Source organism: Pogonomyrmex barbatus, unplaced genomic scaffold (genome assembly GCF_055798465.1).
Source record: "Pogonomyrmex barbatus isolate J1 unplaced genomic scaffold, ASM5579846v1 scaffold5, whole genome shotgun sequence".
In the NCBI taxonomy this organism is placed as follows: Eukaryota; Metazoa; Arthropoda; class Insecta; order Hymenoptera; family Formicidae; genus Pogonomyrmex; species Pogonomyrmex barbatus.
In genome coordinates this window covers 3003010-3028182 of record NW_028297149.1, presented here as the reverse complement: position 1 = coordinate 3028182, position 25173 = coordinate 3003010, and the positions used below count along the sequence as shown (strand labels likewise).

Genomic DNA, 25173 nt, shown 5'->3' with positions numbered 1-25173 from the left:
GAAGCCGGTGAGCTTTTATCGTCAAGGAATTCGCAAGCTACCTGAAAGATGGCAAAAGGTCGTTGATGCAAACGGGGAATATTTCGCTGATTAATATTTTTTTGTTTGTTTTTGAATAAAGATTGAATTTTACCAAAAAAAGCTCAGAACTTTTTGTATACCTAATATCAATGTTAAAGTTACGCCTGTATTTAAGAGGAAACTCATTTTTCCTTTTTTCGTCTCTCGAATTGGCAAGGTAATCAAATCTAACGTGGCATTTGTGAGTGGCGCATTCACTTGTGTCACTTGAAGTTCGCGTACGGCTCGCATTATCTTTGTTCTTTGTCTCTCTTCTTCTTCGTCGTCGTTACTACTGGTGAACGACAGTTCATCGCTCTCTTTTCGCTGCTTATTTCTTTTCATTATTATGGCGGTATTTATTTGTCGCCCTTTTCCGTTTTCTTGTTTCGTTCGTCTTGGCTGTTCTTTTCTCGGGCGTTCAGTGACTAACACTCGTCGCGCTTATAACCTGTCTTTTTGCAATACGACCAGTATTTCTCGATATTATTTACGTTCGCCGATCGTTTGACTCGCAGTAGCGGATATCTGTTTGTATATCAGCTCGCACGACAATCGCGTACCAGATAACTTAATCTACCGCATTTATGGCACTCTAATTTTTTATTATGGTTTTTATTTTGTTCCTGATTGCCTCTTGTTTTCTCGTTATTGTAAGATTTTATAGATTGACTGCCCTTTAATTTTTCTTCGGCTATAGCGCCTAGGATCGCGGCTGTTAAATTTGTATAATTCCTGGAACGCACTTGTTATGTTCGGCGGACTTCACGATTCTTCTCTCTTTTCGGAGCGAACGGGCGAACTCCGATACAGCATAAAAAATATCATTTTGTAAACTAAGATAATTTTTACTTTAGCTCCGTGGACGCCAGCCTGCCGAACACATGAACCTCAGAGGGCTCGCTTTTTGAATCAACAAAACTATAAAACTATAAAATCCAATTGAATTGCAATTAAGCTAAGATTTGAGCCATATGCGCTTGCCGCAATCCGCTTCGTCAACGGTGGGCGCGATTGCGTTCTTGGCGTTCGCGATAAATAACAACTATCCGTTAGAATGTATCTTTTCAACAATCAATAATAGACTCTCATATATTTCCCATAAGGGCCTGACAGATGAAAAGAATAATACAGCAGATGAAAATTCAGAAGAAAAAAAATTTTTCACTGTTCCTTTTGTCAAAAATATTTCGACGAAATTTAAAAAAATAACCAAGAAGTTTAATCTGAGTATGCGATATCTGAATATCGCATACTCAACCTGTCAACACTCTCACAAAGTTTATTAAAAATAAAATCAACAACTTGACGCAATGCGACGTGTATAAAATAGTGTATAAAATACAATACCAAGGCTGTGACGCTAGTTATGTTGGCCAGATGAAACGACGGTTGCAGATCAGGATTAATGAGCATTTTAATGATATCAATAAAAAGAGTGGTTCGCCCTCTGTCATTTCTATCCATCGCTTAAACATGAAATCAATCATGAATTTGATTGGAATAATGTTCACATCCTGGACACGGAACCGTCATATAGTAAAAGACTGGTGTCAGAAATGGTACGTATAAAAAATCAGCAACATGGCTTGAATAAGCAGAGCAACACAAACACCTTGCCTGATAGCTATCTACCGATTTTGAATTTATTTTCCTCCACCTAATTCTATAGCCTTTCCCATTATCCTATTCCTCTCTACTCCTACTCCAAAAATTCATCCCCTTCCTACATCCACTTATTTTCGATTGAGTTTTTGTTGCTCGATTGTTGGTTCTTGTCTTCTATTTGCGTAGTTGATTGGTTATTGTGAAAGTGTTTAGCGAGATCTCGGAAGCATAGGCCTAACATAAAGCTCATACAATGATCTCAAAAAATTTATCAGAATAACTACAGCTTTAAATTCATTGTAATTATATTATTGCAATTTATTCTCTTTGTTATTATTACTGTTATATTTTCCTAATTGTTTATATTTATTTATTTATTATTATTGTCATGTATTATTTTTGTTATTAGTTATAACGTTATTCCATTTTCTATTTAAATTAATTCAATTTAATTCACTTCTAATCATAAGTTAATTTTCTATATTTGACCCGAAATAATAATTGACAAATTGCATTCTAACTGAAATACAGCTTTATACCTTACATTTGACATATCATCTTTTCGTAGCGCCTTCAGACTGTCATCCATGATTGTGAGAGCGAGTTTGATTTGCGATCATGATGCCATATAGACATGTTTTAATACAATTATAACATTTAGCAAACATGCAACTTACATTTGTAATTTCGACTCAGTAACGAAACAACTATTATTTTATATTCTCACATTTTTGACAAAACCAACGACACTATTTTTTATTATTAAATAACGCATCGTTTTTCAGTTTCATGTGCTTCAATAAGTCTTTAGTTCTTCCTTTGTATAAGATCTTCGTTTTATCATATACACTGCTCACAAAAGCTATTTTTGCATTGTTTACTTTTTCAATGTACTTTTTATTCATCACATTACTGATGATCTAAATCAGGTCGAAACGTCTGATCAGAATTAATTTAAAATAAATATACACAGCAAGAAGACCCGGCTATTGCTCCTGTCACTTTCAATTTTTATTTGAAGAAACCTGGACATTACCTCATTGGACTTTTTTTAAGTATATTGATGGGCTGCAGGATAGAAAGTTTCTAAAAATTGAAGAATTGCTCTATCCTGTAGTCAATTAATACGCTTAAAAAATTTGTTGTATGACGTAATATTACTCCTGAATATAATATTACTCCAATTCGTTGTGGTGGTGAATATGTAAACAAATGATTGTATTGCGATCACTAAAGCCAGATGCATTACTCCACGGAGTACTCATTCTATGCATGATGCAATACTAGCAGTTTTCGACTGACATCGACATTTTTTTTAAAATCGAGTCATGATTAATTGAAACCAACAAACTTATTACTTATTACTTCATATGTAATCATTTCGACGAATTCAGCCTCTGCAAAGACAGTAGACACAATGCTTGGTTAATCGTTTTACAAAATTTAAATGTATTTACAAATAAAATTCAAAATACAAAATACTCTAAAAGATGTATTTAAATACAAAATAGAAAATACCATCAAAAAAATATTTAAATACAAAATGTATTTAAATACGTATTTCAAATACATGTATTTTAAATACTGCCCATCTCTAATTGCATATATATATATATATATATATATATATATATATATTAAGGAAGGTTATTTGATAAATTCTTATTTTACAAGTAATAATTGATCTGAATTATGGCATTATTTATAAAATAATATTAATATTTCCACATTTTCTCTGTGATTTTCATTAGACTTTGATGACTTTCAAGTACAATATATATAATATATATATATATTATTATCATATATATCATATATATATAATAATTCGATGATCAATATTATTGATATCGATTCAAATCCTCGTTTTTTATTATCCCCTCCATCAGAAATAAGGGGAGGGTATCGAATTATTATAGAGCCACTACGTTGAAAGTCTGCTAAACCAAAGCGGCACGTGGTGGGTAATATAATTAATTGAATTTATTTCATATTAAAAAAGACTTTAGCAACCAAGATCCTGCTTGCTGAGGAAATGCCATGTTTCGCGTTGTAATTTGTTACTCGGCTTATATCTATGTATTGTTTATTTTTAAATTTGCTGTCCTGAGACGAAGAAAAACTTCCCGTAAATTAGTCAACATCTCTTCAAAAGTTTTATTGAAAATCACAACATCATCTAAATAAACCAAACAGATTTTATTTAATATCTGATGAAGAACCCTTTCCATTAATCTCTCAAAAGTCGCCGGGGCATTACATAATCCAAATGGCATCACAATAAATTGCCACAAACTGTTACCTATTGAGAATGCCGTCTTTTCCTTATCTTCTGGACGAAGTTTCATCTGTCAGTACCCACTTTTTAAATCCAATATGGAAAATCAAGAATTTCCTGACAATCGATCAAGAAGATTATCAATTCTTAGCAATGAGTAACAATCCTTCTCAGTGATTGCATTGAGCTTTCTGTAATCCACACAGAATCTCAATGTCCCATCTTTCTTCTTCATCATAACCGCAGGTGAAACCCAATGACTATGGGATTCTTCAATCATTCCTTGCTGTTTCATCTCTTCAAGAATTTTCTTCACCTCATCTCGCCTCTGTAAGAGAATACGTCTAGGAGTTTGCTTAATAGGATGACTTGATTTTCCTACAGAAATTGAGTGCTCTATTATCAAGCAATTTCCCGCTACAATATTTTTCGAAAAGATAGCCTGAAATTCCTCGAGAAATTCAGAAAAACTTTTCTTTTGTAAATTATTTAACCTTACCGAATTTCTATTGAAAAAATCTAATAAAAATTCAGGAATTTTCCTTTCTGGAAGACTAATACAAGAACAAGATAGGTTTCCCTCTTTTCCAGAATCGTCATTACTAAAGAGCGAATTGAAAATCCTATTCTGCCCGACCTAACAAGAAAATCTGCTCCCAAGATACATTCATCCTCAATTTCCGCCACATACATCGGAAATTCTAAAGAAAATGTCCCTAACTCGACTTTAACATATGTTTTAATCAATGGGAACTTCTTGTCCAATTGGATATCTCAATTTTCTATTTCCTACCCAAAACTGTTGCCTTCCCGGTCTAACCAATCTTTTATTTAGAATCGAAACATCTGAGCCCATGTCAATTTTGAAAACACAATTTTGATCTAACCTTCCTTGAAAACAAAAATTTCCTGATTTTCCACTTAAATTCCCGAAAGAAAAATTCCTTTTCCTTGCGGTATTACATTTCTGCGCCGAGTCCTGCGTTATATCGTTGCAAAGCTCGGCGAGCCCGAGTTTCCCTTCCTTGAATTAACTAATGAAGGGCACTCCGGTCGGAAGTGTCCCTTAGCTCCACATTGCTACCATTCGTTGGCTCCTTTTTTAGGACCGGAAGTTTCCTTTTATTTACTGTTAAAATTATTAAATTTTTCGCGATTTTGCTTGTAATCACGTGCGTAAATTTCTTCTTTGTTCAAAAACTTCCGTTCGTGTCCGACTTCAAAACTAATTTTCCCCTTTCGGTCCCTCTCCTGAAATTTGGGAAAATTATTTTCTTTAATAATTTTTCCGGCACTTCGTTTTTGGCATTTTCCAGCTTGCTCAAATTTCTGTGAGTCAGTAGAGGGGATTCCTGCTACTGCCAGACTTAGCAGATTTTTGTCAAGGAATCCAAATGCTGGTGCTAGAAGCGGTCCTTGCGACAGACGGCACCATGGTATCTGAGCGATGCCTAACCCACCTCCTGAAGACCAGCTTTCCCTGACTTCCAGAGAGGCATAGACCGGTACTGTGAAGCGGATGTGGGCTTTTTCAGGGCACGCACCAATGACTGAAGGCTACCCGCTGAAGTCGTGAGGCCGGATAAGAGCAAATGGACAATAGATTCCTTCAAGCTCTTCAAGTCAGCGATTTGGTCTTTCCGACTCTTCTACAGGAAGGACTAGACCAAGTAACCGAGCCCCTCACGAGGATGCTGAGAGCTTACCTGGTCCTTGGTTACACGTCTCGAGCGTAGAGACGGGCAAGAATGGTTTTCATTCCTAAGGCGGGAAAATCAAGCCACATCTCTGTCAAGGATTTTAAACCGATGAGCTTAACCTCATTTCTCTTAAAAACATTAGAGAGGCTGGTCGACGTCTACATAAGAGACAAAGTGCTGGCTCGGAATCCCTTGTACTCTAATCAGCATGCAGGCTGATTCGAGTCTAATTGCTCTCCACTCGGTTGTCTTTATTACTGAGTGGCAACTTCAACAAGGAGGCTATGCGATAAGGTTGCACATGAAGTCGATATGCAATAAAGCCTGCACATATTTTTGGATGTGCAGAAGAACTTTTGGACAAACTTGGGGCCTGTAGCCGGATAGAGGGTTCTACTCAGCAATGCTTCGGCTAAGATTGCTCTATGTTGCGATTCTGGTAGCCTAGAGCACAGCTGTCTGAAGCTCGGACATCGCTAGAGCGCATCAGGGCTCTCATCCTAAGAAGAACTCTGGGAACAATGACGACAACGTCGGTGACAGTAATGGAACTACGGCTTGGTATCGATCATTCCATCTTGCAGTGATGGCGGCAGCGACTGCTGCTGCCTATAGTCTGAAATGTGAGAATAAATGGACGGTTAGCGGGACCCACAGTCTGTTACCACGAGAGCTCTTGACAGGAATTGTGTTTGAAATGAGACAAGATAGGATGCCAATGAGGCGCGACTTTGATAGATCCTTCAAGATTTACTTTTCCAATTGTAAGAAATGGGAGAGGCATCTCATGCCTCTGCCCGTTATCAGGAACGGGAACATCTGGTATATGGCTTCAAAACTAATACGGGCGTCGGCGCTGGAATCTATGGATGCCGAAAGAGAATCAGGGAGATTCTTTCACTCGGGGAGTTTACTACCGTCTTCCAATCGGAGATAGCGGCAATTATGAGCTGTGCTCAAATATTGATTGGGAGAGATGCGTAGGTGCATCAGGATCTGCTCTGACAGCAGGGCGGCCCTGAGAGCGCTGAGTGCAGTATGTCTTTAAATCTCAGCTGGTCTGGGAATGCAAATGCATACTGGACCAGCTATCAATCAACAAAGAGGTTGCTTTTGTATGGGTCGCGGAACATTCAGGGATCACAGGCAACGAGATCACTGATGGGCTAGCAAAGGCTGGCTGTCAGCCAGTCTGGTGGGACCAGGATCGACCCTAGGTGTGGCCAGTTGTGTAGGTAGGACCAAAATAAGGAGCTGGTTGTGGGAACGCCATGCTGGCTTCTAGAAGGAGGAGATCATGTGCTGGCAGGCAAGGGTACTGCTGAAAGAGGTGTCCACGGTTTCACCAACTACCACATGCACAAATTGACACCCCAATTGTGATACCCCAAAGTGCAGAAAGTGTAGTTACGACGAGGAAACCAGCCTCCATGTGCTGTGTGAATGTCCTAGCTTACGCTGGCACAGGCGACTTATATTGAGATCAACTTTTCTCGATCTGAGCAGGTTTGGCAACTCCAAGTCAGGGATCTCCTTCATTTCTGGAAGAAAACAGGTCTCGATTGATTGATGTGGACTAGTACGGCCGGGGAGACACAATGGACTTTGTTTGAGTGTCTTTGATGGAACTCCTTGAGGTCCCGAGTGCATCATCATCATCATCATCATCATCATCGTCGCCGTCGCCATCGTCGTCATTATCATTATTATCATCATTATCATCATTATCATCATTATCATCATCATTATCATTATTATCATCGTTATTATCATCATTATTATCATCATTATTATCATCATTATTATCGTCATTATCATCATTATTATCATTATCATTATCATTATCATTATCATTATCATTATCATTATCATTATCATTATTATTATTATTAGAGGATTAGGGATTAGAATGTTAATTGAAACGTGGACTGAAGAGAAGGGATGGAAGAATGTATTAAAAATGCTGCCAGATAGATACGTTTGGAAAATGCAAATGGCGAGAAGGAAAAGGAGTAAGAAAGGAAGGGCGATGGGGGACATGATTTTGGGGATCAGGAAGGATATTAAGGAAAAAGATGAGAGCCATAGGAAAGACAATGGAATGAATAATAACAGGTAAGGCAAGATACGGGAAGGATAGCTACAAGATGATAAGGGTATATGTGAATTAAGATTTGGAGAGGAAATTAGAGGAATGAATGGATGGAGGGAAAAGAAAAAGGAATGAGAACAATAATTGGGGGGGATTTTAATGTGAATGAGAATGAGTGAGAGAATAAAAGAGGTTGAAGCTGAAAAGAAAAAGATAAAGAGAAGATCGAAGGATAAGAAGTTAACTAAGAAAGGAAAGAGAGTGAAATGGATTAGAAAGAGAGGGGATAGTCAATTCTGAATGATAGGATAAAGGGGGATGAGGAGGGATACTGGACGTATATAGCGAGAAGAGGGGAGTAGGTTATTGATTATGTATTAGTGGAGGAAGAGGCAAGGGAAGAGATGGAAAGTTTAGAGATAAAGGATTATGTAGATTCAGATCATCATCCGCTAGTAATAAGAGTAAAAGAGGGAAGAGAGAGAGAAAGAGGAGTAGAGAAGGTAAAGGGAAAAGAATGTATAGAGAGGAAAAGGATAGTAAGAAGGACTGAGGAATTGAAAGAAAGCAGAAGAGGAAGGGGTGGTGTATAGGAGGACAAAGAAGGAGTATAAGGAGTTATATGATAGGAATATGAAAAAGGAGAATGAAAGATGGAAGAAGGAAGAGGAGGAGGCAAGAACGGAGGGACAAGTGGGAGATGGTAAACAGAGAAAGAAAGAGATGAAAAGATATTAACCAAAGGAAGGATTATAAGGATGGAAGAGTGGGAGGAATACTTTAAGAGTTTGTTAGGAGAAGTAGAGGGGAGGGTAATACAGGGAAGGGACGAAGGAAGACGAGAAGAAGAAAGGGAACTAGAGAGAGGAGAAATCTAGAGAATAATAAGGAAGATGAAAGATGGAAAAGCGATGGATATAGATGGAGTCCCAGGGGAAATATGGAAATATAGATGGAGGATTGCATATGGTGGATACGTAATAGGAAAGAGGAAAGATGGCCGGAAAGTTGGAAGGAAGGAATAATAGTGCCGATTTGGAAAAAAGGATAAGGGGAAGTAGTAGGGGACTAGTAGGGTAAAAAAAGGGGAAAGTAGTTATTTGTGAACTTGAGAGCGGCATTTGACTCGGTGGAGAGGGAGGTGTTGTTTAGAGCTATGAGGAAAAGAAGGCTTAACGGAAAGAGTGGAGAAGATGATGAGGAAAATGAGAAACAGGATAAGGGTAGGAGGAGAGATGGGGAAAAAGTGTTTTGACAGCAAGGGGGATGACAGAATAAATTTGGAAATGGAAAAAGAGGGAAGGTGTGGAAAAATTACAGGAAAGTTTTTTGAGATGGGTGTTAGGAATAGAGAATAGGTCGCCAGGATATTTGGTAAGGAGGGAGTTGCAAAGGGAGATGATGATAAGTAGGGCGGGAAGAAGAGCAGTGAAGCATGAAGAGAAGCTGGAAGAGGGAGAAAGGGAGTATTATCGCAACTATAGCTAAGGGAGATGAAAAAAAGAGTGGACAAAGAAAAAGAGTTCGAGTATCGAAATGGGAAAGGAAAAGGAGTCAATTTTTTTAGGGATAGAAAGATAGAGGCAAGAGATTGAGAGAGGCAAAAAAGGGAGGAGGGGATAGAATTTGAAAAATTGGAAGGCAGAGAAAAGGGAAGGCAGAAAGAGGAGAGATGGGAGAGGATAACGAGCGGAAGATTTAGTAGATGGTATGGGAAACTCAAAGGAGAGGGGATACCAAAATATTTAGAAAAAGATTGGGGAGAGAGTAAGTGGAAAAGGGTAGCGAGATTTAGATTAAGAAACGAGATGAAAAAGGGAAGATATTGGGAGGAGGAAAACAGAAGGGAGTGTAGGTTATGCGGAAAATGTGTGGAAACATGGGAGCATGTTTGGGAAGAATGCAAAAGATGGAGCGAGGAGAGGATGGCTGGCAAGAGGAATACGAGAGAATTCTGGGAGAAGAGGGGGAAGGAGAGAAATGGATGAGAGAGATGGAAAGACGGAGGAAGAGTGAGAGAAGGAAAGAATAAGGGAGAAAGAGAGAGTAGATCAGAGGGAGAGAGATGTGAATTGGAGTAGGAGGAAGAGGAATTTGTAAACGGAAGTTCCTAGCGAAATGGAGAGAGAGAGAGGGGGGAGGGAGGGGGGAGGGAGGGAGGAAGGGAGGGAGGGAGAGGGAGAGAGAGGGGGAGGGAGGGGGGAGGGAGGGAGGGAGGGAGAGGGAGAGAGAGAGAGAGAGAGAGAGATTAGCTTTCTCAGCTATTTCATATACATATACATAATTATTATACACTATTTACCACATATACTTTCACCATTCTCTTAAACGATTCAATTTTTACGCACTGCTTTATCTTGGTTAGCAAAGAATTGTATATTTTTATTCCTTCGTAAATAGACTCTTTTGCGCACTTTTAGTTTTACGAAATGTTAATACAATGTTTCCGGCCTGTCTCGTTTGTCTATCACATTCACTTCCCACTATTTCTAATCTATTACTTAACGGTGCCATGTTATTTAAAATTTTAAAAATAAATACCCCCACATTATAATATAATCGCTGCCTTACGGACATAAACTGCAATGCCTGCAGCAGTCCTCAACTTTGGTATATCTATTGCATTGCAAAATAACTCTCATGGCACGGTTTTGAGCTACTTGAAGTTTGCTCAATTGCGTTTCTCCCATTCCAATTAATAGCGTAGCACAGTACTCAAAGTGAGGTGATATGATCGACTTATGTACAATACATCTAGTGTACGCTGATATGAAGTTACCTATTCTATTTAAAAAACTAGTCTTTTTTCCTATTTTCTTTAGCATATAATTACAGTGATCTTTAAATTGGAGCTTATCATCGATAATTACGCCAAGATATTTTATTTTTTCGACGCGTTCCAACTTAATTCCGTCCGAGCATCTCAATATAATATTACCTTTTTGCTCCTTTCTTACACTTCTGATTATCATGTATTTTGTTTTATTTGCATTCATTTTCAACTTATTTACACTCATCTATTCGTTTACTATGCTAAGTACCATGTTCATTTTTCTCTAATTCCGCACTGTTCTCTAATTCCGCACTACTTTCTCCATTTACATATACTAAAGTATCATCTGCAAACATTTTTATATTGCATTCTTCTGGACAAAATTCTACTAAATCGTTTATATAAATTATAAACAGTAAAGTACCGATTCTTGCGGAACTCCATATTCCATTTTGATACACTTTGACTATTGATTATTAAATCTAACTTGTTGTGTTCTATTGCTTAGATATGATTTAAACCACTCCAATATCATCCCTCTCATTCCATATTGATCTAATTTTCCTAGTAATCTTTTTCTATCTATCGTTTCAAATGCCCGTTTTAAGTCCAAGAATATTACTCCTATCATTTTTCCCTCACTAATTATCAACTTCCAATCATCAATGACACTTTGTATCGCTGTTTCACACGAATGATATTTTCTAAATCCTGACTGATGTTCTGTTATATTATTACTGTGCAAGTACTTTTCAATTTGTTCCTTTACAACTAATTCTAAAATCTTCTCATAAATTGGTAATATATTAATTGGTCTATATTCACAGGCTTTCTTTGGTTTTTCTATCTTAGGAATCGGTATTATCATAGATGTTTTCCATCCCTCCGGACATATACCATTTGTTAATGACTCATTTATTACTCTTAATAGTTCATCTTTTATCACTTGAAAACTTATTTTTAATATATCGCTAGATATCCCCTCATCTGTTTCCTTTTTCTGTAGCAACGCCATAACAATTTTTTCTAATTTCTGTACATTTATGCATTCAAAATTTTCAATTATGCCACTGCTTTCTGTAACAAAGATAGTTTTTGTACTTTTACTGTCATTTTTTCTTATAGATTCTATTATTTCCTTAATACTCTGTATATAAAATATATTAAATTTATTCGTTAAAGTACATTCATCTACATTCTCTAATATTTCGAAATCTATTATTAATTTCTCTTGAACCCATAGTCTCTCTTCTTATGACTTCTTTTAAGGTTTTCCACATTAGAACAGGATCATTTTTATTATCATCTATCATTTTTTCATAGTATTCTTTTTTTTTATTTCTAATTAATTTAACTACCGTATTTCTTTCAATTTTGACCTACAGCCAATCTTGTTCATTGCACGTATATATCGCTCTCACATATGTTTCATCTCTTTTATTTGTAGCTAATCTTATATCATCCGAATACCATTTGTTCCCTTCCCATAACTTTGGAATTTTAAACTTTTTCTTTGGTGCTATGATATCTAATGCCGCTACCATATTCTGAACAAACTTCTCTGCTCTTTCATTTACCTCTAAATTACCTCTTTGTTCCAATCTTTTCCCTATTTCGTATAAAAATTCATTTATTTGAAATTTGCTGAAATCCCTACTAATAAATTCTCTATAATTTATCGTATTATTACTTATATTAATTTCAACGCTTATCCATGAATGATCTGTTACTTTTGGCTTATTGTATACTTTACAGTTTATCTTGGTATTTGCGTAAACTAAGTCTATCAAAGTTTGACTGTTTTTTGTGATCCTCGTCGGCTTATCTACATATTGCTTCATGCCCAAGCATGACATTTCATTTATTAATTTTTTCGCGTAAAACGTCCGTAAAATATCCGTCATTAATATCTATAATTAAATCTATTAAAGTCACCTAGCATAATACATTGACCTTTCGTTACTAGAAGATCCACTATATCCTCTAGAAATTTTATAAAATCGCCATCTGAAGCACTTGGTGAATGGTACACAACTATAATCACGCCTTTCTATATATTATCTCTCATCTCAATCGCAGCAGTTAGATTCTATCTTCTTCTTCGCTATTACCTGATATTTGATATCCTTTCTTATATAAATCACAACGCCTCCTGTGTTTCTGTTTTCCCCATCGCATTTAACTAAATCATATCCCGGCACATTTAATTCACTATCTTCGATTTCCGGGACTAGTCTGGTCTCCGACGCCATGATTGCCAGATTCATCCCCTTCATGTAATCTTGAATTTCGTCTTTGTGTCATAAGACTTTGCATATTCGTGTATACAATTGACTCCTTCCGTGATTGCTATTTAGTAGACTCCCAGCCAGTTCTCTTCTTCTCTTCCTCCAGCGCTCTGATGAAAGTCGGACATTTTCTATTTAAAGCATCGTGTTCGTCATTTATCTTTAAATTGTATGTTTTATTCTTGTGCATACAATTTACACATCTCATCTTTTTTGCCTTACACTCGCCTCTACACTCTGTGATTCCCAGCACATTTATGACATGTTTCTTGCCGTGTACAATTTTTGGCAATATGGTAGTAACCCCAGCATTTAAAACATCTCTTAACACTGATATTACTTAACACTAATGATTGAACACACGACACTTCCTCCATTCGATATTTATCTTCTCTCTACTTAGCATTAGCTTATGAGTCATTTCATCTACTTCTAGTATTAAGAAATCGCCCTTAGCAATTCTCTTCACAATTTTTATGCCAAATTCTTCATCTTCTCTGCCGTCGATTGTATTCTGCTTCTTGATCGTATCAATTAAGATTTCATCTTTCAGCTGTATTTCTTCTTCTCCAACATTTACAACTTTTATTTTCGGTCTTATTTTTTTCGGTTCTGTGATCTTGAAGTCTTCACCTAGCTTTTCGCGTACTGTATCTTTTAGTTTTTCCATTTCTCCCTCATTCTCACATCCCAGAATGACCGAACCTTTACTTCCTTTCCTCAACTTTGTTATTCCTATCTCCATCTTCTTTATATCTACTTTTTCTTTTACTAATTTCTTGGTAGTTTCACTCTCTTGTTCCTTTAATGGTTGGACAATTAAGATGCTTTCTTTCTTCTTATTTTTTACTGCCGCACTATAACTTCCTATGTCTGTATAACTTCCTATAACTTCCCCATGTCCTGATATTCTGTGGTTTTCTCCTGCATATTCCTCTTCATTTCTTCAAGTTCACGCCTAAAAGTTTCCAACTCTTCCCGAATGATTTTTGCAATCATCATCTTAATTTCATTTTTACATGCTACTTCATCTTTTATCTCCCTTACTGTTCTAATCAATCAATCAATTTTCACCTCCATTCCAGTTTGTTTGCTCGCACCTGATGTAGTCACTGCTGTTCCCGTCGAACCCGTCAATCCTGTTGATCCCAATCTGTCTCTACTGCCACCCGTTGCAGGCGTTTTCTTCATTTCTGTCTTTTCACTGTCGCCAATGATTTCTTTAAATGGTCCCTCACATTTTACTAATTCATCCTGCTTATTATATACTTTATGCTTGAAAGCGCATCCCGGATGAAAGAAAAATTTCACACAGACCGTACACTGCAACACAACGTTTTTTATTTCCTTCTTACACGCACAGCAACGATACTCTGCATAATCAGATTCAAGCATGTCCTCATTATCGACTATTTTCCTCAAAGTCGATAAATCACGCGTTCCACTAATTAGTTACCTTAACGTCCGCGGTCGTCGAATAAACCACGTCGGTACTTTAATTGACACCTGTCTTTTCAGTACCAGAATATCACATATAAATTCTTACTTTTCTTGGACTATTCAACATTCCGACTAGATAAAGCATACACATATTTATAGTCGATACTATCACCACTGTGGACACTCTTGTTCCCCTCCGCCCTCTCGGGTCACCGTAAAAACTATGATTTTCACGGAGCGATGTAACACACGTTTGCCTCAAAAGAAAGAGAGAGAAAGAGAGAGAGAGAGAGAGAGAGAGAGAGAGAGAGAGAAGAAAGAGGGAATGGGGAACGCGAGCAGCTTAGAGTTTAAGGGGGCTTTCACCTTTGTCGGCTTCAAAAAATCAATTTTTTTTGCTTATTTTTATTCCTACATATGTGTAGAATATTTCTGTAAAAGGATTTTTTAAAATTCGCAATATTAACGGAGCTGAAATACATAAGGGCGCACGGGCTATCCAAGCGCTCGCCAGCGCAGCAGCACTTGTAAATGCTATTCAGGTCACTATTCAGAGAAAACCGGTAGATGTTGATTTCTATCAGTCCAAAAAGAACCTTAGTGTTACCTTCTATATACTAAATAGTTTAGGAGCAAGTAGAAAGTTAGAACTGCTTGAACCTTGTTCTTTGTCGTGCATAGTCGTGCATTGTCGTCAGTTAACTAAACGTGTTCTCAAAATGTTCCACGATAAGAAAACTTCTAAAACTAGTAGTACTCGACCTGGAAAAAAAGGAAAGAAACAGCGATTCTACGAGAATCAACATTCAAGTGAAAACGAAACGGAGTTTGCCAGTACATCGGCAAAAAAACTGCAAACGTCTAGTGATCATGACGTGCGAGTGGATGTGCTGCAAAGTTATTGTATTATTAGTTTCCTATCGATTTTTCCCAAATTAACTGAAATACTGGAGTGCAAAATATGCAAAAAAGAAGTTCGTTTTAGTAAGGCTGGAGAAATGGGATTAGGATTTAAATTGCGCCGAAACATGTCTTTTCTGGTGCAAAAATTACATCTGTCGCAGCATTTTTGGCAACCTGTACGTTCAATGACGGATTTAAAAGTTTATTGCTAATAATGAACATATTGGGAATCCGTATTGGACTAATAGCAAAGCTATGTGCCGACGAAAAGGACAGACAACGCGTAAGGCAGGCAAATCGTCGCACGTCAAATTCTTCACAAGAAGCCAGAACAGCTCGGCGATTGGAGAAACTGGCAGAAAACGATTTCTTTGAAGAAGCAGAGGGACTATTATATGGACCTGGTATTGCAGATTAACCGTAAGTGCGCTGAAATTTGTGTTATATATGAAAAAAGTCAAACTAAAACTTTAAACTCGTTTTTCTCGAAATCATGTTTTTCGAGCTGGCGTCTGTGATAACTAAGAAACTAATAAAGATAATCAAATGCGGTTTTTTTTTTCTTAATCCTAACACTTTTGCGCATGGCGTGAACCAGGATTAAATTTTTACAACAAAAATTCGATTTGTTATAGACAAAAATGTAACAGATTTTTCGGACAAAAATTAAAAATTTTTTTTTAAACTGCCGTATTTTTTATAAATTTCATGCAATTGGCTTCATTCTGGTTCACGCCATAGCGAGATAATTAATAAAAATCGTTGGATTTTTGGTTTCAGATTATTTGGAGAGGCTGAATCACGGACGCCATGGAGGCGTGTTTTTCCGATGACCCCTATTTCAATCACCATTTGGAGGAATTAAAACGCATTTTTTTATAAATAAAAAATATTTTTTTGTCATGTAAATGTTAAACAATTTCTTAAAAAAAAACCGCATATCTCTATGTATAACAGATTTTCTTTAAAAAATTCGTAAAAATAGGCTAATTTTATGGCCGGCAAAGGTGAAAGCCCCCTTAAGATTAGATTGTGTGTGAAGTAGGTTATGGTTAGGATAGATAGATTAAGTTTAGTAAGAAGTTTATACGAGCGTGCGTAATCTTCTTTATATACAGATTATAATCTTGAGGGGATCAATGAAGCTAATGAATAAATACGCGGATATGCTTGCCAGTTAGGCAATCCTAAAAGCGTGCATTGTTATATATATATTGTTAAGAAGGACTAGTACATTTTTAGTATTGACTCATCAATTTATTAAGGCAAAAGACTAACATGATGTTTGGCGTGTATAATTTTACATCTCGCAATAATAACTGTTGCGGTTTCCTTGTTTTATTTCCTTGTTTATTAAGTTTAAATTTCATGACGCCTCTGACTGCACAGCATGTGTGTATGGTCCCCGAGTATGCAAACGTGAGCACTGCGCATACTCAGTTCGCTGCATTACGTCGATATGACAGATTTCATAACCTCAAAATTAACGATTATTATCTCGGTTTATGGAGCAGAGCGACACTTTTTTTCTACCAAGTTCTTTCGTTTCATGTAAAAACGTATCGAATGAGCCTAATTTCATCAAAATCAGAGGTGAAACCGCTAAACTAAATAATTACCATAAATATTTTAATTAAGGTTTTATTGTTAAAACTCCAAATAAAATGTTTCTGTGATATTCACATAATCATAGATCGATTATCCTTCTTACCTATCATGCCACTTAAATAAATTTACAATAATTTTGTGAAATTAATACATAATTAAATATTATTATTTGTTTTTATTATTTTTTTAAATTTCAATTTTTAAAATACTTACCCAACAACAGCAAAAAGTCCATTAATATATTCAGTGTAACAAATAAACATAGTATCCGCTGCTATTAATACCAATATAGCGAGTGTAAGTACTGTCACCATATGTGCAAAAATGTAAATAAAATTCTTATCCACATCCACGAAGTATTGAGCTGGATATAAAAGTATTACAGATCTGCTTTGGTTCATCGGTTTTATTAAATCCAAAATTTGTGGTGTTAAAGTTGCAAAAACGCACCCAACAGCAGTTAAAAACACATATGCTGTAAATACGTATATGGAAAAGTTATTATATATATATATATATATATATATATATATATATATGTGTTGAAAAATTTGTAAAATTTAACATACATCAGATATCCTAAATTCATTCAAAATTTTTCTTTATTTTAATCTAACATAATACAGACGTGTTAAACAAAAATATTAATACGATGTTAATATTTCAATAGAAAGTAAATACAATTTTTTTATAATTATTAATGTATACACGGAGAGAAAGATTTCTTTATATTCATTACTCCTATTTGTTTAACTTACATTGATTTTTTAAATAACATAATGCTTTAGAGGCTTCCACAGTTACTATTTTCAAAAATTTTTAATATTTTTATGAATATTATCTGTGTCATGATACATTGTTGAATGTCAACGATTCATGAACATTGCAGTTCATCAGGATGAGAAGCAAATTGATAATGTGTCTCTGCCGGACTCCGGAGTTCTCTTATGTACACTGTAAAAAAAAGAGAATGAGTGAAGGAAAATGATAGGAGAAGGTAAAAAGGAACGTAAACCAAGGTTTATAAAACCAATATTTATTAAAGTGTGGAAGAAGGGGAGGAGCGAAGGTCATTTGCAATCAGGAGGACGTCCTTCCATATGTCATTTATGTTGTAGCCATTATCTTTGTTTAAAATGTCGTGATGGTTTGGAATCTCTATAGCCTCTCCGTACTTTTTTGGGAAATACGAGGTAGTCTCTATTGTGTTTGTTTTATCAAACAGATGTCATTTGATGTCCTCTTTTACAACACAATATTATGTTGTAATAATGCTAACTGTATGGCGTTTTAATCTGATGACATTGATGTTCTTTCATCTCGTACGTTGATCGTTTTCTCCATTGCCTTAATATACTTTGTCGCAAAAATAAGACATTTTGTACATTCCTGCTGAGCTAAGGGGATCTTTGGTCTTTAGAGTTTCTTAAGATTTGTTTTATTATTTGAGAGGTTTAAAGATAGTTCAGATATTATATTTCCTCAGAATCCTCCGGTTGTTGTAATCGGTTGTTTCTTTTACATGTAGGAGGATGGAAAATATTTTTTTCTCCGTTTTGTCATGTTATTACATCCTATTCTTTTGTCTTGTTTATATGTTTATTGACTTTATTTATATTTTTTGTCCATTCTATTGTAAAATTAATTTCAAATGGTTGAATTCTGTCTGCAAGTATCCTTTGTGAGAGATGGTGAATTTTCTTTGTATAAATAAGTTAATTGCTGGTTGTTTTTGTATTGGATGGTGGTGTGACTATACATGTAGGTATCTATCTGAGTATGTTAGTTTTCTATGTATCTGATGGCCTAAGATATTGTTGGTTTTTTTAATCACTAATGCATCTAGGAAAAGAAGTCTTCTATTTTCACTTCTATTCAGTGAAGCCTATCAATATAACAAATATTGGGGTGAAAAATTTGGAATTTTCGTAGTTCTGCTTTGCCAGAGCTTCAAATCACAAAGGTGTCGTCCACATAACGGAACCAAACTTCAAGTTTTTTTGACGCCTTGCCTAAGGCTTCTTCGAAGTTCTCCATGAAGATGTTAACAATTAGAAGAAACATAAGAAAACTCATAACTTGTCCCTGAAGTTTGTTTATAGAATTGGTTATTATAGAAGAAGTACGTGGTTTTTAAGCAGTTCGATGAGGAGGATGGGAATGGAGGAGACTTCATGTGAGGTTTTAATTATGTTTAATATATCATTAATTGGGATTTGTGTGAAAAGGGATTCTAATCGAAATTCACATTCAAAATTCACCAATACGTCTGCGAATTTTTTTGATTTTTTTATACAAAATCTGTCGATGGTATATGATTCAATGTTTCCTATGAAAAGTTGTAGTTTTTGGGTTGGGAAACATGAAAGATTGTATGTTGAGGAATTTATAGGAATTTATAGTATTATTGACAATTGGTCCGAGAACACTCGGTTTGTGTATCTTTGAGTCCATATAGTCTATATAGAAGAGTCTATATAGTCTAGGTAGAAGCGAATTAATTTATTATAGGGAATTAATTTATTATACAGATTTTATCTTCTCAGATTTATCAGAAATTGTTTTTTTCTATTAAGATCTATTAAGATTAGTACTTCGTGTAATCAAGTCAGTTTGGACTTATCGAGTATGTTTTGTCCGAAAGGAGAGTCTTTATTTTATAATAACGACACATTATTGATTTCGGGTCGACGATCCGTCCCTTCGGTGCTCTTAGAACACTACTATTTGTGTACTATTGTGTCTTCCCATCTGGGAAGACTCTTCCTGTGTAGTCTCTCACTGAGGAGGTCCGGTATAGAAAGTGGAAGTCGGCATGGATATATAAGCCAGTTCAACGAACGAATTGGCACTAGTCCTGTTCCTGTCTCGACGAGAACTTCTCGGGATCAACTAGAGAATAATTCCTATTCTACTTTCCTGCCGATCGAGAACGATGCTACCTCTCCTAAACTAGGATACTCCCGGCATTCCGTTTCTTACTTCATCGAGAAGAAGGGTGTAACCTTTCTTACACTACGGTACTTCCGGTGTTCGGTAATATTTTAAACGTGTCGAGGAGAAGAATGCTATCTCTCCTACATCAGAATGTCCCCAGCATTCGGTACCATCCTTACTCGCCGAGAAGAAGAATGCTATCTCTCCTAAGCCAGGGTGCTCTCGATATTCCGGCCTCGCGTTCAGGGCCTCGCATTCATCATTTGCGTCCATGTATATACTTGTACATAATCACGTACAGTCGATCTAATCAAAATGTAAATAGTTGTACTGTCCGTCTAGCTTGTAAGTTCTTGCGACTTGTACCACCGCTTGTACGTTCATGCGCCGTTTACCGACAGCTGCACGACTTTCCGCACAATCCGTGTTTCCGCTATGTTCAGTATCGCTTACCGATGGTATTCACGTTTGCACTGCATGCTTGTATGTTTGAATACTTATACGCTCGCATGCTTGTAATGCCCGATATTTGTTTATAATTTTGATCGCTATCGCTTTTTTTTTGTAAATTGCACTGTTTTGTATAAACGTACACTTTATACTATCCTCTGCATGCTTGTATATAATAATATTGCAAAACATAATTTGTTACTAAAAAGGATGTTTGCAAATTCAGATTTCTCTTCTTTTCTGAATCCTAGCACTGATAAACTAATCCGACTAGACAGTTGCATCGTTATAATTTTCTTTTTATAATTAATAACACATAATTAATAACACAAATACTAAGATATCCTAAAAACCAAAGATCTTCACTCAGCTCAGCAGGCTTGTACAAAATACTTTGCTTATGCATATTATACATTGGGGAAAGCGAGAGAATAATCAACATACGTGTATGAAGAAACATCAACGCAATATCAAATTAAAACACTATATAGACACTATATAGACACTATATAAACACAGCATATAGCATTATAGCACTATAGCATTATCAGAACACAATATTGAAACAGGGCATCACTTTGTTTTATAAAACAACCGCAATAGCTACGACTATTTCGTATTTTCCAAAAGAGTACAGAGAGGCTATAGGAATTGAAAAACATCACAACTTAAACAGAGATAATGATTATAATATAAGTGACATATATTATAAAAGACCATCCTTCCAATTGACCGAAAATACCTCTCCCCCCTCTCTTCATAGTTTTAACAAACTTCCTCCTCTCTTTGTTTTTTTCCCAACCTTGCTTTTCTCCAATCTTCCCTCCCTCTTTTTTATATAAGAGGACTCTGGCAGAGAAACAGCACATTGTTAGACTGCTCTTGATGAAATGAACTGCAATGTTCACGAAATGTTGGAATGTATTATGACAACTCAAGGATGCATGATGATACAAATAATAAAACGTAAAACAATTAACTTTTTTGAATAACATAATTTTATACGAAACATTTATTTATTTAAATACAGATATTGTTGTTTTGTTGTGCTAAATCATATTATTTGATTGAAAAAAGATGATTGAAATAACTTGTTTCAATGAAATAATATGTTTCTTTAATTATACTAAATATTATTCAAGAAATAATATATAATATTAATCTGCGAGCAATATGCGACATCATTGCCAGATGAACATAATGAAGTTATACTTTTCGTAAGTAAAATCTATATAGGATAGAATAAAAGATATAGTTATATCACACCATGTCAATTTTTTCTAGGAATGATTTTTTAAAGACAAGATCCTAAAATGTGCATATATATATATATATATATATATATATATATATATATATATATATATATATAAAATGTGTGCATATATATATATATATATATTGTTACGACCGAGCGGTGTTCCGCTCGATACTACCCTCATACATTTCCAACCTGAAGATCGTTCCTTGCCGACGCGGTCATTAAGCGGTTGTCAAGCGTTGTTTTGGTGAGAAAGTCGTCGGCATGGAGCGCGAGTTTGAGCTGTGTCGCGACGAATTCTTATTAAATTATGAAAGCTCTTGTTATTGCTCCCGTGCTTAATGCATAATAAAGTGTATTCCTAAACTGTCTCTTCTTTTCCTTACGTAAGTGTGACGCGAGTGCGACAATATATATATATATATATATTAGGTGTACAAAAAAGTTCTGAGCTTTAGATTTCATACAATCGAAATAACAATTTAAATTTTATATATTTTCCCGCCCTTTTGCGGTTTTAAAGCGTTGACATTTGGTCTTCTAAAATGCCATACGGTTTGGCGTTTGATGCACATAACCTCAAAAATCAGTAGTGTTCACGATGGCAATAACAAAAGAGCATATTCGATTTTCCATCCACTTCGCGTTTCATCTGAAGAAAAATGCTATTGAAGCTACTGCAATGATTTGTGCTGCATATGTAGAGAACGCTATAAGTCATACTACATGTAAAAGATGGTATCAAAAATTTTGTCAAGGAGATTTCAGTCTTGAAGATGAACCGCATGCTGGACCCTCAAAAGATTGAAACGGACAAATTGCAAACACTGCTGGATATAAACTCTGCGCAAACTGAAAAGGAGCTTGCAGAACAGCTTGGCGTTACGCAGCAAACCATTTCCGTACGTTTACATACGATGGGAAAGATTTAGAAGGAAGGCAGATGGGTTCCGCATAAATTGTCAGAAGACAACAAAAATCGCCGGCGTGACACTGCACTCACTTTGCTTTCAAAGTTCCGGAAAAAAGATTTTTTGCACAAAATCATTACAGGCGATAAAAAGTGGATTCTTTATGATAACCTAAACGTAGAAAATCATGGATTGACCCTGGTCAACTTTCGACATCGACGCCAAAGCCCAATATCCACGCCAAGAAGGTTTTGCTCTGTATCTGGTGGGATTGGAAAGGTGTGTTATATTACGAGTTGTTGTACAACCGGGTGAAACAATCACGGCAGACCGCTACCAACAACAATTGACCAATTTGAGCGATGCATTAGAAGAAAAGAGGCCATTTACTGGCTAAGGACGTCGTAAAGTGATCTTGCTTCATGACAATGCTCGACCACATGTTGCGAAAGCGACTCAGGACCATATCTTTGCGTTAGGCTGGGAACTTCTCCCGCACGCGGCGTATAGCCCAGACATGGCGCCTTCCGATTACTACCTATTCCGATCGCTGCAGCATCATTTGGCTGATACACATTTCGTGAGACTTGAAGAGATACGAAAATGCATTGATGACTTTATCGCTTCGAAGCCGGTGAGCTTCTATCGTCAAAGAATTCGCAAGCTACTCGAAAGATGGCAAAAGGTCGTTGATCCAAATGGGGAATATTTCGCTGATTAATATTTTTTTGTTTGTTTTTGAATAAAGATTGAATTTTACAAAAAAAAACTCAGAACTTTTTTGTACACCTAATATATATATATATAAAATTTGAATACTGTATTTGAATACAGAAATGTTAACATTTTTTAAATATTTTTTATACACTATAAATAACACTTTAAATAACACTATAGGTATAAAACAGATTGGGACAAATGAAGTTTGGCATTTCATATATTTTCTCTTTCATATATCTCATTTTTTATGTAACTAATTATTTTATCTAACTTATTTTTTATATTTTCATTTTTTTTTTTTTTTCATATTGAGATGGATCGAGTAGCTGAGGTATAAATCAATGAAGAAGTTATACAAAGTTGTAAAGTATATTTAATATATTTAATATATTTTTAAAGGTAATGATAATTATATCAAAATTTTTTGGTTTTCTTTTTTTTTTTTTAATCTGTGTTGTGATGGATCAAATAGCTGAGATACAAGAATAATTGGAGAAAAAGAATAGAATTTAGCGATATGAAATAATATATAATTTGTAATGAAAATAATTATATTTAATCACGCGTAATAAAAGAAGTTGTATTTATAGTTGTATTTTATTTAAACAATGAGTCCTCTTATATAAGAATAGTTGTATTTTATTTTAACAAAAATGGAGTATCTTTATTTCATCCATCAATAAAATATATACTTTTATTATTTTTATTTATCATAATATCTTTAGATAGTACGCATATTATTGTTTTATTATTCAAATTATTGTAACACATAGTACTTATAATTATTTTGAAACACATAATAATTATATTCATTTTTAATTTATTTAAAACGGTCTCTTCTTCAGCAGAGCGTATGTGCGAGACAGCGTCAACGGATGTTTCAAGTAAAGAGAGTGATTTAAAAAGAAATAATATATTAATCTGCGAGCAATATGCGACACCATTGCCAGATGAACGTAATGAAGTTATATTTTTCGTAAGTAAAATCTATACAGAATAGAATAAAAGATGTAGTTGTATCAGACTATTTCAATTTTTTCTAGGAATGATTTTTTAAAGACAAAGTCTTAAAATTTGTGCATATATATATATATACATATATATATATATATATATATATATATATATATATATATAGAAAATAATTACTTTTGACTTAGTTTTTAATAATTGTGACGCGGTCACCTCGCTCGACGCTCGGATCGGCTTGTCGGTGTCCGGGTTCGAGAGGAGGGAAGACTCAAGCTTATGAGAACACAGATTGACGTGAAAAAGATAGTTTATTTAGCGAAAGATAGATACAGCGTGCAGGGCCAGGAGATGTCGCAATGTAGTTAGCAGCAGCAGGAGGTGAGATGCAAAGCGGAGACGCAAAGTGGTTGACGCAAAGCGGTTGACGCAAAGCGCTAGACAGGTGCGGCGTGCGATCGATGACGGCTTAATCACTACGGCGCGGTTACAACTAAAGATCGTCGAATTACCGACTTATAACTAGCGGTCTTACTCGCATGCACTTACGAGCTAATGTCAGGCGGGACGTCTAGGTATTGCGGGCAGGGCTGAGTGCCACGTCGAGTCCTGCCTTCGTAACGGAAACCGGCGAAACCCGGTGGAGCTGAGCGAAACCTCAGCCCGAGGAGCGGTGACAGGAGTCGATGAAACCCGACAGAGCCGAGTGAAACCTCAGCCCAAGGAGCGATGACAGGAGTCGGCGAAACCTGACAGAGCTGAGTGACCTCAGTCCGAAGGTAGAGAAAGCCGGTGAAATCCGGCAGAGCCAAGCGAAACCTTAGCCCCGAGAGATAGTAGGTACTGGTCAGGTCGGTGTCAGGAGTCGGATCGCAGGATGGGATCTGGTCCTAATCAGGGATGCCATGTACGATTACAGCCACGCTGCAGCATGTAGAGGGGATAGGCTGGCACACACACTAGCGCGAGCGCTCGTCCGTGTACGCTCCGCGCTTCGGCCAACTTCGAGCGGTAGAGAACATCGTCAACAGATAAATTTTTTTTTATTTTTCATCATTGTTAGATAATGATGATCCTTTTTTAAGATTATTTTTATGACATGCAGAATCTGTATGGCGAGAAATTAGTGAACTACATGAAAAATTCTTATTGCAAATGCTACAATGATACAGACT

The 25173-nt window shown here is 36.0% G+C and overlaps 1 protein-coding gene across 1 annotated transcript in view; it reads right to left on the bottom strand.

Annotated features, from left to right (window-relative positions):
* LOC148935313 (uncharacterized) overlaps positions 1–25173 on the bottom strand; it is a 343230-nt gene that overhangs the window by 37604 nt on the left and 280453 nt on the right. The window contains exon 4 of the mRNA XM_089081572.1: positions 16964–17225. Coding sequence (XP_088937698.1) covers positions 16964–17225 — 262 coding nt within the window. The remainder of the gene's footprint in view (positions 1–16963; positions 17226–25173) is intronic.